The following is a 17,579-nucleotide window of genomic DNA, read 5'->3' on the forward strand; positions in this document are numbered from 1 at the left end:
AACAAAATTACAATAAGTGTCGAGCATCAGTATTATTAAGTGTCGAGTAACACAAAATGGACGTAGATGTTTGTGATGCCACAAATAACTATGTAAAACATTTTTATGTAGACTCATGGATGGATCTCGAAGATTTGATGATAAGGATGAATCTATTTGGATTCCCTATGCAATCTACATGCAACCAATTAGAAAATTAGAAAATTTAAGCAGCAAAAATGATGAATCTCAGCCGTAGATTCATACCTAACCCTAAGCCACCAAAGTCTTTATAAGGAAGACGAAGCCCCATAATTCAAAAAGGAGATGTGAGAAAAGAGTAGAAGGAAGTAGAGGGGTGAATTGATCAGAAGGCATTCAAGGTGACCTAGAAGGGAAAGAATTGCATAATTAGTTTGCAAAACAGAGGATTAGTGATACAACATTATTATATCAAATCAAGAGGATCAAGATGGACAGATTTGAGATCTGAAATCAGCATTACAAGATTCTAAGTTTTCAAATCAAACATTCTACTGGTATTTTCTAACAATTGTACTAGCAAAGTGAAATCTTTTGGACTAAGGTTGACTTAATAGTCATTGTGAAATCCTTTAACAAGGTGACATTCCAAGTGAATGTTCAAAAATCCTTTAAATAGGTACACTTCTAGTAGGGCATGAAATCCTTTAACAGGGTGGGGCTTAATAGTCTCTTTTAGCCTTTAACAGGGCAGGCCTTTCACAGGGCAGATCCTGTTTCATGGTCAAACTCTATAACCTTAACAAGTTACACTTTATTGTTGTAGTAGTAAAATGTTGTGGGTGTCATCCCCACCCGAGTTTTACCTTCTCATTTGGAGGGTTTTTGAGTAATCATATATGGTATCAAGTGTTTATGTGGATGCATTTACTTTACTTGTTATATCAATATGTTAATACATATATTTCTTTAAATTAAATGTTTTATTGGTTAAAGATCAGGACTTCTAATTCACACCTCCCCCCCCCCCCAACCTCTCAAAAATATATGTTTCCCATTTGTAATTCCAACAATTGGTCTTAGAGCTAAGTTCTCATCAGAAGGAGCCTTACAACTTAGAGAAAAGATCCCGAGATGGAGGTCTACAAACTAGGAAAGATTATAGAGAACCAATGGATTGAGATCCAGCTCATTCTACATTTATTGGATGAAGCTAGAGAGGAGCTGAGAAAATCCTTAAAGAGAAGGAAAGAGATTTCCATTCTAGAAAATGACACATAGTGTAAAGAGATTGACACCACCAAGTTCTTTGCTAATGGAGACTCAAATGAGTTTGATGTAGCAATTGCAGATCTAATGGAGAAAAATAAAACACAAGCAAAAGAGATCAAAAATCTCAAGATTGAGCAAGAATCACAAGCCATGATGTTATGTGAAGTGACTGAACAAAAGAAGAGAGTCATTGAACATAAGGTCATGAGTGAAGAAGACAAAAGAAACCTAGCCAACAGATTGGAAGAGAAGTCATCTGAGCTTGCCAAAATCTCCAACACACAATTAGATACCCTAAGTCAGATGATGAATGCTCATCATGAGCTAAATGTCAAAGACATTGAGATCAACACACTAAAATTGCAGAATGAACAACTGCAAAGTGATCTAAGAAGAGAAAGAGAGATTGTTGAAAGCTTCAACAAGCCCAATGAAGTCATCAAGTATTGTGAGCAACTATTGAAATCAACTAGATCCAACCATGATACATTAGAAGTAGGCTATACCAGCACTGAAGAAGGAGAATCATCCAAAACTACTGAACAAAGGAATGAAAAAGGTAAGAACTCCAAACCCACTTTTCATTTTTGTGGTAAGAAGGGACATATAGCTAATGTGTGCAAGAGCAAGAATGCAAATCAGCATGACAAACCTGAAAACATGAGTCACTGTCATAAGTGCAAAAAACAAGGTCACTAGGCACATGAATGCAAGACCAGAACCATGCATACACAAAAATTTGAATGTTACTGCTACAAATGTCAAAATTATGGACATAGAGTCTTTGAGTGTAGATCCAAATCCATGCAGGCACCAAACAAGTCAGTAAAAGAAAGATGTCATGGACACTTCTATAACTGGGATTACAATACTAGGAAAAGCTGTTATTATTGTCAAGACTATGGATACATCCCTAAGAACTGCATAAGAACACATTTCAATGGTAACTCTAGTAGATGGTTGAGTCAAATCACATGCTTTAGCTATTTGAAGACTAGTCATATTAGCAAGCATTTCCCAACAAGGTCAAAAGCACCTAATTTTGAGTTCAACAAAGGAAAAGGCAAGGTAGATGTTGAACACACTAGAGGAGAGATGAACAAAACATAGAAGAAAAGAGATGAAAGCAGCACATCAAATGGAGTGATCACTTCACCTAATAGGTCAAGTGGTCACACCCATCAAACTAAGTAGAAGGAGGTATGTGGGACTGATATTTAAATGCTTTATTAGACATTAGTTCCAAGATAAGTTAGTACTAAAAATGATAAATTAGCATGAAGAAAGATGCAAAGGAAAATTGGAAGTCAAATATTCAAAATTTTACATTACTGTCAAATGTGAAAAGTCCTCTACAGATGCCAAGTAAAATGCTAGTAAGTGTTGAGTTGTCAACCAAAAGCCAGTTGGACCCGAGTCAATAGTGGCTGTCGAGTAAGGAAAATGCTAATAGCTACCGAGTGAAGGGAAATCTCTATGGATGTTGAGTAAGACAGAAATCACATTGAAGCTAAGTTTACAACTGTACATGCACCATGCAATAAATGCAATATTTTGAAAGGTATAAGGCCAATTTTCACCCATTTTTTGTCATTATGAATTCAGAGCAAAGAGCGAATAGAACGAAGAAGTAATTCAAAAGCTAGATCAAAGCATTTGAACAGATTCTAGCAAAGATAAAGCATCAGTTCGTTGATCTTAAAGGTATTCTTCATGTGCCGAGTTATGCAATTTCAATTTATTAAACCCTGGTTCACAAAATGACCTCTAGTTCCAAGCATGTAAAGGAGAAAGAAGCTTTTGAAGTCCAATATGTTAGCAACGAGGTTAAACAACCTAATTTCAAGGCCATAACAAAGATTGCTTACAAACAGGACCCTTCAAGTATGCTATCTATGATTCTGCCTAAGGTTGTCATGGTCCAAGATGTGAGGAAGTGTTGTAATTGCAAGGTAGGAGGCATTGGAGACATGGAAATTAGACAATCATACAAATTATGGGAAAACAGGGTGTTAAAGGAAGAATTCAAAATCGTGGAGAGAAAGGGCTTAACCTGTGCCCTAGAATTCCCCCACCGTATTTAAAACAAAGTGGATCAAAATAGTTCTAAGCAGAATCCATGATGGATGTTTATGGTTAGAAGGAGGGCCTATTAAAATCACGAAGAAAATTGTACATAGGCTTACTGGATACCCAACCCTACACTAGTACATTTTCGCAAATATGTGACTAAAACTTTTAGTCATGCCACTAAAATATTTAGTCAAGTGACTAAAAGTGATCAAATTCTGCTATTTTTTTGTAATTACACTGAGAGGCTTAAAACTACAATGGCATTCAACCCTTCTATAGAAGGTCATTCAAAAAAATGGATGAAAGAAAAAAGAAACTCTTCGCATTCCATTGTCAATGAAAAATCCGAAATATAGCAAAGAAACTATTCGCATTCCATTATCAACATGTAAAAACCTGAAATATAGCAAAAAAAAAACTAATATAGGAAACCAGTTTAGTCAATAACGCGCAAGAATATAGGAAACCACTTCAGTTTTAACGTATGTATTGAAAATAATGCCAAATGTTAACCCATACTTCAAAAAAATTATTGATTTAATTGCAAAATTTGAAACGCCAATTCATATTCAACCTCAGGTACTTACCATATAATGTGACAATCGTGTCTTAGAAACCCAAGAATTTTTTTTAACACAGAAATTTGATCCAAAATCAGCTTACCTTGGAGCTCTATGTGGCAAGAATATTTCTGCTATTTCAATTTGTGGGTATGTCCTTATTTCTTGTTGGTGAAAATTTTAGTTTTGTTGTGGGTTTTTCTTGAATTCTTCTCAAGCCGATATCATATTTTATTGATTGGCACTTATTTGGTTAAATTAAATTTTCCTAGGATGCTTTAGGAATTGGTAATCTTCTAGTCTCAGTATGCCTATCTTCTGGCCTAAGTATATTAAGCTATAATCTAACCATGCGCATTGAAATACTGATGTCCACTTCCTCTGATTCCAAGGAAGAAAAATGTGTGCCCAAACTTGAATCACCTCATTCAAAAGTTGAAGGAGGAAACAACATTTCCCTTACTACCTTCGGCTCCGAGCTAGATTGAATAGGAACAAAATTGCTTGCCCTATCTTGGATCGCCTTATTGAATGTTGGAGGGAAAAGCAACATATGGTATCCCCAATCTACAATATACTGATATGAAGGCATAGGATGAAACAAAATGTGGCATCCCACATCTGCACTTTCCTAATATGAAGGTATACCATAAAACAAAGGTGTAGGAGAAAACAACGTTTTGCCTCCCCCATTTGCAATTTTCTCATGTAAGGGTTTAGTTTTACATATCAAATCCACAAGGTTCTTTATGCCAAGGTAATGAGCAACCTGCATAACATAGAAAAGAGTTCAATACTTCCAAATAGTCCTTCTGATATAGTACTAAACAAACATAGACTGTCTTGATCCAAACTCCAAGCGCATTAGCAATTCCTGAATGCCTGATATTTTGGATCCATCTCTTCATTTTCCAAGCAGAGACATTCCTCTGATTCAGCTTCTACAATTGTTTAATAGTTATCACATTGGTGCTCCCTTCCTCTTTGTGCCCTGCCCTATCATTATTCCTATTACCAGGAGGATCTATTTGAATTTCTACATGTCCTGCATTGTTCGTATTATTTTTATCTACTAGAGCAGAGGATTGATGGATTTCCATCATTAGGGGCAGAGATATAGTTTTAAGCACATATTGATGGAATATGGACTCCTGAATTCTGTCAAAATATGTTTTCACATGAAAATTCAAAGCCAAAATCTTCACCAATAGTGTCTTGAATAGCCATAGAAATGAGGCGCATAGAAGACAAAGTAGAAATGTCCCTGTTTAATCCAACAGGTTTTTGTTCTCGGTAGCTCGCTCCAATTCAACATCAACAAAATCGTTCTCCCACTTTTCTACAGAAATAAACAATGCTCATTGTCCTCCTCTTAAAAAGCTTTCATGCATGTAGATTTTTCAAAAAAAATATTGCTAAGATATGGCATATGCATTAATAAGAGTGGATCATGATGGCAACTAGATTTCTTTCCATTATTGTAGAATTATCTTTGATTTTTTATTTAAAATCATAGAAACATGCCCATGTTTTGTATAGGGATAAGTTAGTAGTTTAGAATGTTTTTTATTAGATAAACAAGTTTTGCAGGGATCCTGAAACCCAAGTTTGAAACAGAATAAAAGGCTGAAAATAAGCAGATAAAGCCCAGCCAAAGAACAAAGGCCAGTACAACAGATCACCAAACAAAAGGTGACCAAAGTGGCAGAACAACAGCCACCAACACAGATTTTGACTAGGCTCCTGAAACCCAAAGATAAGAGGGGAAGAAATCCCCAACCATTATGCACTACAAAGAACGACATTCCAAAATCCAGGGGACAAAAAAAGAATAGCAGACCAAACTCATGCCTTGCCTTTAGATCCCTTCTTGTGAGAACGTAATGCCATGTCAAAAGAGGCTGTGGATGGCTTGATCTTTTTACCTTTTACTACAGTCCATCCATCCTCCACCAAACCCGCAACCTTCTGCCACCGAAAATCAACAACATTAGAGCCACCAAAAATCCCTAAGACCAGGGAAGAGGCCACAATAGGAAAGTCTACATCCAGGAAAGAGGACACAGGAAGGGCCGATATAGATGAAACAGAAATGGAGGGCACTTTAACTGAGGACCCTCCAACCCCCACCAAATTAATAGCCGGCTGGCATTGAGAATCAGCTAAGCTACAACGAGACCAAGTTAGTAGTTTAGAATGTTGTTATTAATAGATTGATTTTAAAAAGTAAGTGTATTAATAAGTAAAATTATTATTTTTGTGTTTTAAATTAATGTCATTACTAATCATTATTTTTTTTTAATAAATTCATAATTTTTTTATTGCAAGTTTGTTTTATTTCACATTTTCATATTTTTTTTTACACTAATATTTTTTTTTTAATTTCATACTTTTTTTCTAATTCATAACATTAGATATTGTCATCTATACCATTCAAAGTAATCAGTTCTCAACAATTTCAGTAGCCTTTAACAAATTTCACCAGCCATTATGATTTGATCAAGTACACCTATAACTTAAACTTCATCCTTCATTTTAGATGCACTTTTCTAATTTTTTACATTTATATTTTCTTTTGATCATTTATTCTATATTTTTCTTAGGATGTATTAGTTATATTTAGCATGGTAAAAATTTAATTATTTCTAAAGACATTAGTTAAACTTAAGAAAATGATATTTTTAGAATTAATTGAATACACTTTAAAGTTAGTGATTAATTAATATCTACATAAAATTATAATTTAGAATTATTTTTTGAAAATATAGAATATCAATTTTAGAAACTTTATTTAAATATTGGTGAATGTCATGATTGTATTGTAAACTTTTTATGCAAAGATTTAAGCCCTACTAAAAATTATTCTTGAATATTTGTTGCACATTTATGTCATAAATTAATTTAATCTAAATTTTGATATATTATATAGAATGTAGTGCTTCAGAATTTTTTTTAATGTAACTCAATATTTTTAATATTAAAATTTAAATATTAAATAAAATAAATATAATTAAATAGATAGTTAATTCCTTTATTGTTGTTAAATCATTATTTTTCTTGCTTTCATTATATATCTTAGGTCATGGAGAATCCTATCAACAGAATACAAAATGCTGAAATTCGAGATCTCGAAAACGATGAAGATGTTGTAATTATAGAAATAACAAATACCACTTTTGAGGATTTCGCAAAGACTTATAAATCAATTTCCAATCCTTCAGTATCAAGTGTCAATTCAAACAATTTCAATCAAACAAAGGTCCAAAAATTGGGAACAAAAATTATGAATTTGCGCAAACAACTGATTGAAAGACTTAAAGTCATTGCCTCAAATGCACATGCAATTGAAGGGGATGATGTGACTTACATTCAAGAAATAAAAGAATCATTCTATGGAACAGTTGTCATATTTGCTGCTTTTGGAGGCTTCTATAAAGAGTTATTTTATGATGAGCAATATGAACAAGGGGACTTCGAGTTAATCAAGGATGAGTTTATGAGATATTTAAATGAAGTCTAATGTGGGAAAATTCATAGTGCTCCATGCACTAAAAAAATTTGTAGTGTCCAACACACATTTCTGTATCTACTAAATTATGTTTTTGTGAAAATAAAAAAAATATTTTTGCATGTATTGTGTTATTAATCTCATATTTTAGAACAAATACAATGTAAGTTTAACGTATTCCCAAAACTAATAAGTTATTAAAAAGGTAAGAGCATATATAGTAATTCTTACATGATAAAGAATGCAATAAATCAATTAATAACAACATAGAATTTTACTAAATATAAAAATATACCTAAATATTCCTCTATTTGTAACATTTATAAAATATATGTTAAACTTTAATAAATACATAAATGTGGAATTTGGGGACATTTAGATGATATCAAAATGTAGGTTGAAATAAAAATTTTTAGTAAATATGAACAATTCAACAAAATTACTTACTCTACAATATTTATAATATAAGCATTTTTTAAATGTACTTGTATCCAAAGATTCCTTTCTATTTTGAATGTTTATGTTTACATAATATTATTCTTATCACAATACTATAAATAACTATTTTTTATTTATTTGATTTCTCTATGTATTTTCTAGATTAGTTATGGTTCAACCAAAAAAACTCTTCTATGAGACAGAGGAGCAAAGAAAACATTATAAAAGACAATATCAACACGAATATCGTAAACGTCGTATGCAACAAAAGGTAGATGCTCAAAGTGATCAATTTGAAAGTCAGGGGAAAGGCATTGAACTAGAACAACATGGTAAACATAGACTAGATGTTACTATTGAATAATTACAAAGTGAAAGAATACAAAAGGATAATATAGACAACCTACACATCAACACAAATAGATGTACACGTCTGCGCACATCTGAGGAGGCACATGCACAACAAGAGATAAGATGGGATGGGTTGGGGGGGGGAGAGAATGTTGTGATACATCCTATACACAATGAAGGTCTAAATAGTGTAGGAAACATACAGAACAATGCCCACCTACAGGAAACATAAGAAATTACACATCGAGAAAATATTGCCACGAATGTACATAATCAGGATTATGAAAGGAATACACATCAAGGCATATTTGAGGAGGCACATGAACGACAACTGATAAGAGAACAAAATAATGTTGGGATACATCCTGTACACACAGAATGCCAATACAGTGTAGGAGAAGTACATAATAATCTCCAGCTGTAGGCAACACAAGAAAATAGACATCAAGAAAATATTGAAATGAATGTACATAATCAAGATTGTGCAAGGAATCTTGAAGAGGAAGCTTTTACTTTAGTTGAACGTGTTGCAGAGACACCAGAAAATATAAATCAAAATGGAATACGATCAACTCCTAAATCATCTGAACGTGGTTTTCCTGATGCAAATGGATTGCTAGAAACTAATTTCATTAAATTACAATTGGCATTTCAAAATAAATTGGATAGGTTGGCATCTCCAGCCATGTGCTACATCTGTCAAGAAGGCTATATAGGAATTACTGTCTCTCGTACTCCTCAAGGTCCTATTTGTACTCGATGCAAACAAGAAAAGGGCATCCATAGATTCACAATTGAAAATAATATGGATCCAGTGGCACAACCAATAGATTTAGCAAATTTAACTCAAGTGGAAGAAATGCTCATTGTCGTGTCAGCCCAATATTACAAGTGACACATGCAACAGGTGGTCAATTAAAATACAGAGCACACACAATAAGTTTTCCACAGAATATTGAGAGTGTGGCAAAGAAATTGCCTCATTTAGTTAAAGATCTTCCATTGATTGTAGTGTGTAGAAAGGATCAGCGGGGAACACACTATAATTTCACGGTAAATTGAGAACATGTGTATGTTGCTTTACGATACAAGATTATGCATGATAAGTTCTACTCTAATGTGATTATTGATGAAAATGCTTTGGATAATATATCAAAAAATGTAGATCATAACATCTTCAGTGAGTTAAAAACAGTGCATATAGAGTTTGATTCTGATAGATATGATGTTGCTTTTATGGGCCCTTTAGTTGAGATAGATGAGATAAATATAATAGAGCACACAACATCAATGGCATCCAAACCACCAAATGCACAAAGAGAATTGGAGTTAAATCATGTATGGGTCAAAAATCCTAACATAGACGCAACAACAATAATGGATTGGCCTAACATTGGTGCATCTCCCATAAATGAATATACCATGCCAGGTTTACTTGATATGACATTTCCCTCATTATTCCCTAATGGTAAATGTGATTGGTTAGAACCACGATTGAAGAGAGTATATCTACATGAATATGTCAAGCACTTGATATGATATAGAGATAACAGATTTGGAAAACATCCAAGATTTTGTTACTGTGTACACCAATATGTTAGCAAGAAACACTAATCTATTTAAGAACCAAAGCATTAACCAACAAAATCAATATAAACTTTTAGATGAGACAAAGTGAGGTCCTCAAATGAGAATATGAGCCATGGATGGACTCTCTCAATGAGGATACTCACTTGATTTGGGGAGGTGTCCTTTGATATGGATTTGGGATGTATGCTCAAGCTTCAAAAGTGGCTTCAATGGTGGAGATGGATTTGGGATTTTTGGTGTGGATATGTGAAAATGGTATGAACTTGGCTTCTCAAAATGGCATTATAATTTTAGCTTAAGGATTGTGATTGAAATGGCTTGGGAGGGGATCCAATTTATAGGCCAAGGGCTTGAGGGATGGAGGGTTAAGATGCAAGGAGAGATGAAAGCTTAGGGAGGGCTAGGATGCACTCAAAGAGGAGCACATGGATTATGCTTGTTTAGCACCAATCAGGAAGTGACACATGTCACAGGGTCATTGGGTGGAGGAAAGGGCAAGGATGAGTCAAAAAAAGAGGCTCAAGGCTTTAAATGGCCCTCATAATGGCTTGTAAGAGCTTTTAAGGGCATGTAAGAGCATTGAAGGCTTTGTGGTTGGGATAAAGTTTTATGGTTGGGATATTTTGAGGGAGGAGACTTTGGTTTGGCTTAGGAAAGTTTTAAGCTCACTTAGGGAATGTGACAAGGTTAGGAGGGGATTAGGCTTGGGTTAATATTAGATTAAGGATGTTAGAGATGGGCAAGTGGATGGCATTCATGAGGGTGGGTGAGTTAGTGACTAAGCTAGGTTAGTATGGGTGGATGGGGTGGATTTAGGCTAAGTGGAGGATTTAGGATAGTTTAGGGGCTATTAGATTTGAGGGTCTTATTTATTAAAGTGATTTCAATAAATTTGGGATTTGGTATTAGATAGGAGAATAGGATTTAATTGATAAATGATTGGTTATTTGATTTATCAATTAGGACTATAGATGATTAATTAAATTAATCAGCTAGGGGATGGAAAAGGATTAATTAAATAAGAATTTAATTAATGATTCTTTTAGAGATAGCTAAATAGGATTACTAAAGCGGTGTAATCATATTTAAGTGTCTACATTTTACCCCTCTTTGACATAGTGTTGAGACAACACTATTTCAAAGAAGTTCGAATGGAGAGAACACAAGGAAGATGTTTTAGCAACAAGGTTGCCTCAGTCTCGGATAAGAAGAGGAGAGACTAGACTTAGAGATGCCCCCTCAAGAAGGTGGCAGGGAGAGAAGGCGATGCCTGAAAGCTTCTTGAAAAGCACAAGAATCAAGGACGAGTAGAGACACAGATTGGCAAAGAGAACGGGCGAAATTAGCTCAAACTATCACGACGGGAGAATGATAAAGGCAGGTCAGATGCATAAGAGGAAGCAAGCCTAAGACGAGCCAGGATTGGGGGGGAATGAAGGGATGGAGCACTATAAAAGGAATCCAGGAGGAGGGGATGGATGATGGGAAGATAAAGCTGAGCAACAGGATTTCAAAGAGTCGGATTGATGCAAGATGGGTAGATCCTTAAGACTAGGATTGTGGATCCCTAAAGCTAAGAGTGATGATTGATTCAAAGAGATACTAATGCATAAGTTGGGGTAGAAAAGATAGATGTTGGATATGGATGGGGGATAATGGAGATGAAGGGAATCCATTGAAGCGTTTTGAGAGGGGGGGTACATCAAAGAGAAGTACCACCATGTAGTTGAGCACTAGATTTAATATAGGAATGTTGGTTAATTGTCAAGGTCACCAAGAACAGTAAGGCTTGTTCACCAACTTTCCAGAGGACGTACGAACGGACTCAAAACAAACACGCAAGGATTGCCCCAGCATTGCACATGAATCTCAGAGGAAGCAGCGTGGAACCGACACTGAGTAACTCACAAGCAGAAAAGAAAAATAAACAAAAGACCTAATCAAGACCTTGCACTCGAATTGTCCCATTTGAGCACACCATGATATAAAAGATCATGGCGACCATGAGGGAACAGCCCAAATCACTTGGAAGAGATATGTTAAGAATCATGCTTGAAATCTCGAAAAGAAAATAAATTGAAAGAAAATGTAAATCCATAAAAAAGCTAACCTTTTGCCAAAGAGATCGGTAGGACTGGATATTGACGGACCAAGATCAGACGAGAGGAAGGATGCAGCCTGCAAGGATCTATCGGTAATATCAAGGACTAGGGTGAGCTGGGCAAGCAGAACTCTTTAGGACAACATTTTGATGACAAGGGATCTCGTACAAGGATTCGCTAAAGCACTTAACCAAGAGAACTGCAAGTTATGATCAAGCATGACTTGACACGAAGAGATGAGAGATTTGCAATGGGACCAAGCGAAGGACTAAGGTGCAAGGAATATACAACTAACAGATCAAAGGATGTATAAGGGATTACTATACAAAAAGCGCAGCATGATAGGATAGCGGAAAGAAAGAGAAAGATGAAAGGTTTGGGATGAGAAGATAGTGGATGAAAAGCTTCATATGGGGAGGTAGAGGAAAAGTGTGGGATAAGGAGATAGAGGGGATGAAAAGCTCAAAAGAAGAAGATGGATTGTGAAAAGCTTAAGATAGTGGGAGTCAGAAGCTCGGGATGAGGAGATAGCGGATGAAAAGCTCAGGATGAGAGGATAGCGAATGGAAGCTCAGAATGAGGGATAGCTGAGGGCTAAATACCAATGACAAGGGATGTACTAGGTGATGGAAAGATGGAGGTAATGCTGGGAGATGCAAGGATGGATAAAAAAAGGGAACAATGGATAGAGGGATTTGGGTAGAGGAATGCAAAAAGATAAGGATTGATGGAAAGATGGACACGACACAGTCTCCAAGGAATAGAATGCCCCCGATTATAACATGCTATTCAAGAGATTTTTTTATGGGGCCAAAATGTGTACACCAATATGTTAGCAAGAAACACTAATCTATTTAAGAACCAAAGCATTAACCAAAAAAATCAATATAAACTTTTAGATGAGACAAAGTGAGGTTCTCAAATGAGAATATGAGCCATGGATGGACTCTCTCAATGAGGATGGTCACTTGATTTGGGGAGGTGTCCTTTGATATGGATTTGGGATGTATGCTCAAGCTTCAAAAGTGGCTTCAATGGTGGAGATGGATTTGGGATTTTTTGTGTGGATATGTGAAAATGGTATGAACTTGGCTTCTCAAAATGGCATTATAACTTTAGCTTAAGGATTGTGATTGAAATGGCTTGGGAGGGGATCCAATTTATAGGCCAAGGGCTTGCGAGATGGAGGGTCAAGATGCAAGGAGAGATGAAAGCTTAGGGAGGGCTAGGATGCACTCAAAGAGGAGCACATGGATTGTGCTTGTTTAGCATCAATCAGGGAGTGACACATGTCACAGGGTCATTGGGTGAAAAAAAGGGCAAGGATGAGTCAACAAAGGAGGCTCAAGGCTTTAAATGGCCCTCATAATGGCTTGTAAGAGCTTTTAAGGGCATGTAAGAGCATTGAAGGCTTTGTGGTTGGGATAAAGTTTTATGGTTGGGATATTTTGAGGGAGGAGACTTTGGTTTGGCTTAGGAAAGTCTTAAGCTCACTTAGGGAATGTGACAAGGTTAGGGGGGAGATTAGGCTTGGGTTAGGATTAGATTAAGGATGTTAGAGATGGGCAAGTGGATGGCATTCATGAGGGTGGGTGAGTTAGTGACTAAGCTAGGTTAGTATGGGTGGATGGGGTGGATTTAGGCTAAGTGGACGATTTAGGATAGTTTAGGGACTATTAGATTTGAGGGTCTTATTTATTAAAGTGATTTTAATAAATTTGGGATTTGGTATTAGATAGGAGAATAGGATTTAATTGATAAAGATGGGTTATTTGATTTATCAATTAGGACTATAGATGATTAATTAAATTAATCAGCTAGGGGATGAAAAAGGATTAATTAAATAAGAATGTAATTAATGATTCCTTTAGAAATAGCTAAATAGGATTACCAAAGTGGTGTAATCAGATTTAGGTGTCTACAGTTATCATATGCTGAATATGATTATGAGACATCGAGCACATAGCTCTACAAGTGTTTGCATGAAAAGAAGTTTACAAGAAATGCCAATTACAATACAAGAGTTGCATGAACATATGGAGAAAACACCACATTCTCATTTAGTAGATAGATTGATGAGATTTGGGACTAGTTTAAGGGGAACTCGGTCATATTGGACAAAGTGTCGAGCAGAATTGACAGACATGCTTCACCAACTTGGAACACCAACAATATTTTTTACATTAAGTGCAGCAGACTTGTATTGGCCAAACTTGCATACAATGATGCCTAGAACACCACCAAGTGATCCAAGAGAAGCACAAATGTAGAGGAAACAAAATATCATTGACTACCCACACATTGTTGCACAATACATGCATCTACGAAATACCATTTTTAGAAAAGAAATACTCGAAAATGGAATGAATGTTGAAGACTATTGGTTCATATATGAATGGCAACATAGGGGATTTGCACATGTCCATTGTTTTATTTGGTTAAAAGGAGAACGAAAAATGGAAAATATTGATTGGAATAATCAAGATCAGTTGTACTATGTTGCATCGTATCTCCATGATTTGGTTCACGCATGCAATCCTAAGCGAGATGCACATCTTCGAAATATATAGGTATGATAATAAAAAAATTGAAAATTCAACCTTATCTTTACTTTATTCACTTTAAAATAAATACAATTATGATGTTCAACTTGATCTAAATTTGTATTTCAGGTATATCGAAATTTTAGTCTATACCCATGTTTAAAAAACACTAGACAATTGGTTGAGAGTGATTTCAACAATGACTATGATGAGATTTTAAATACTGTACAGAGGCACACAATGTGTAAAGAAGGTGCATGCCTACGCAAAAAGAGAGGAAAATTGGTTTGCAGGTACGTGTGCTTCCTAATTGATTCAATCTATTTCAATTGTTAATAATATTCTTTGTTTCTATATCATTATATTTATCAAAATGCTATATTAATAAAATATAGGTATAATGCACCATGGCCATTGAATTTAGAAGGATCTAGACTAAAGAAAGATATAGAAATTGGTGAAAAAATATTTGAGCCATTTAGAAATGATGATAGAGTTAACTCATATAACTGTTACATACTACAACTTTGGAGAGAAAATATTGATTGGCAACCTATTATGTCTAAACATGTGGTGATTAAGTATATTGCAAAGTATGCAGCCAAAGCTTAAAGAAGTTCAGAGACATACTATCAGATGTTATTTCGACTAGCAAATGTAGAAAATCTTGATGATTTAGCATCAAAAGCTTATAAGAGACTACTCACTGAAACATTGATAGAAAGGGATATTGGGGCACAAGAAACAAGTCATATGCTACTAGAGCTTCCTTTGGTGCAGAGTAGTCGAGTATTTGTCAACTTGAATGTTTCAAAGGAAGTATTCAATGTAGACCTAAATGTTGATGAAGAAAATGAGGAATGCACCATATCTTTCATCGATGCTTACAGAAATAGGCCACACTTTATGGAAGTTTGTGCCTTATTGATGTTGCAAAATCATGGATATATAACAAGAAAAAGAGAGGTAATGATAAATGGAGTCCAAGGAAAAAATCAGCTATTGTAAGAGTCTTTCCTAGATTTTACTCAATTCCTGCACGTGACTCAGAAAAATAGATTGATTTTTGCTATTCAGAATTATTGCTTTATAAGCCTTTTCGTGACATTCACATAGATATTGGCAATAATGATGATTCTATAGTTCCAACATGGGATAACTTCAGATATAATCCATGGAACCTTGAAAGAAGACAAGATTCAAATAATAATGAAAATCAGTCTGATTCAGAATCTGACGAAAATGATAATGCCCAAGGCACTACTATAGAGAATGAATGGGAGATTTTATCTAGACTCCATCGTGCTCAAATTATGCAACTTTCAGAGATTGATATGTTGGGGAGAAGAGATATTGATCGACAAACAAATTGGTCTCAAGAATTTCAAAGTAAACAATACACAAATGAAGCTATAAATTTCATTAGCTTGATGATAAATGAAGGTTGTCTTATACTAGATGAGATGCCACAATGTGTGGACTATGAAAAGCTCAGTGAACAACAAAGTAAAGCAATTAACATTATAATGTCACACTATTATACATGTCAAGATGCATCACCCTTACGCATGATAATTCAAGGGATAGCAGGAACAGGGAAGTCATATTTGATTGGTGCAATAAGTCAAGCATTACAAAAAGCATCCTTTCCGCAATGCTCTCCTCTCCTTCTACTTCCACCGAAAGGTATTGCAGCATTCAACATTGGTGCATCAACGATCCATTCCAAGTTGAAAATACCTATTAAAGAATTCACCGAGCTATAAGAAACAAGACTTGCACATTTCCAAGAGGAATTATCTAATGTAAAATACATATTGATAGATGAAATGAGCTTCCTTGGAGAGAGGTTAATCCAAAACATAGACTCTCGTCTTCAACAAGCATTCCCAAAAAATAGCCATAAAACTTTTGGAGGTATGTTTAGTATTTCATTTTCTTAGAGTAAGAGATTCACGTACTAATTTACTTTTTTTCCTTACTATTAGAAAACTAAAGCCAAAATAATATTATTTCATTTAACATGTTTTCAATATTTTTCTAGGGATATCTATCATATTGGTTGGAGATTTGGCACAATTGCCTCCAGTTGGTGATAGACCAGTATATGAAAGTAGAGGGCATGCAAAGCTACTATGGCAAGAATTCCATACTATAGTTACTTTAAATCACATATTTAGACAAGATGGACAAAGCAATGAGCAAGAAAGATTTCATGTTCTTCTATCAAATATAAGGGATGCAAACCCCACACTAGAGGATTGGATGATACTTATGTCAAGATGTAATTCAAACATGAGTATTATAGAAAATGAGGAGTTTCAAAGAGGTGTTCATTTATTTTCAACAAATGAAAATGTGTACAATCATAATAAGAAAATGCTACTATCATTAACAAACCCTATTGCACGAAGCATTGCTGTTAAAACAACACAGAGTTCTATGGATGGAGATGGAAGTGATGAGTTGGACATGGAACTACTACTTAGCAAAGATGCAAAGGTGATGCTAACTTCAAACCTATGGATTGAAGCTAGTCTTGTCAATGGAGCATTAGGATATGTTCGAAGTATTGTATATAGACCTGGAAGTGCACCACCTCTACCGCCATCATATGTACTTGTGGATTTTGATAGTTACTTTGGAATTCCTTTCGATGATCATCTTCCTCAGAGAGATCCAATTCCTGCAATTGATAGGGGTGACACAAAGCAGATTCCATTGAGACTAGCATGGGCTTTAACTATACAAAAGTCACAAGGGCTAACACTGCAAAGAGCTACTATTGATATAGGTCCCATTGAAAGAACCGGTCTCACATTTGTGGCAATATCACGTGTCAAATCTTTGCAAGGAATAAGAATTATGCCACCCTTCACTTATGACAGATATGAAAAAATGAAGACAGGGAGGCAAGTTGCTAGAAGAAAGGAAGAACAAAGCCGATTGAGAACCTTAGAAGTTATTTGATAGATTGTGCATTTTTTCAACACATTTTTGTTATTTTTTTGATATATTATAGACATTATCAATAAATTTTGGTGGTTTGTACTTCGCCAAATAATGAACAATATTATTATAATTTGTCTCTTGATCCAAATGCTTGGTGATAAAATCTAATGCTCATTTATTTATATTATATAAGTTTGGTAATTCAAATACATTATTTTGTACTTGAGTT

At 35.0% G+C, this 17,579-nt stretch overlaps 1 protein-coding gene across 1 annotated transcript; it reads left to right on the top strand.

The window, feature by feature from the left end:
- Positions 1 to 16,777: 16,777 nt before the first annotated feature.
- On the top strand, positions 16,778 to 17,368 carry LOC149570785 (uncharacterized). Its single transcript, XM_089812332.1, has one exon. It carries the CDS (start codon positions 16,778 to 16,780, stop codon positions 17,366 to 17,368), a length of 591 nt encoding a protein of 196 aa, XP_089668458.1.
- Positions 17,369 to 17,579: the final 211 nt, after the last annotated feature.

Source organism: Cupressus sempervirens, chromosome 2 (assembly GCF_028749045.1).
Source record: "Cupressus sempervirens isolate cs-2001-9-10 chromosome 2, ASM2874904v1, whole genome shotgun sequence".
NCBI lineage: Eukaryota > Viridiplantae > Streptophyta > Pinopsida > Cupressales > Cupressaceae > Cupressus > Cupressus sempervirens.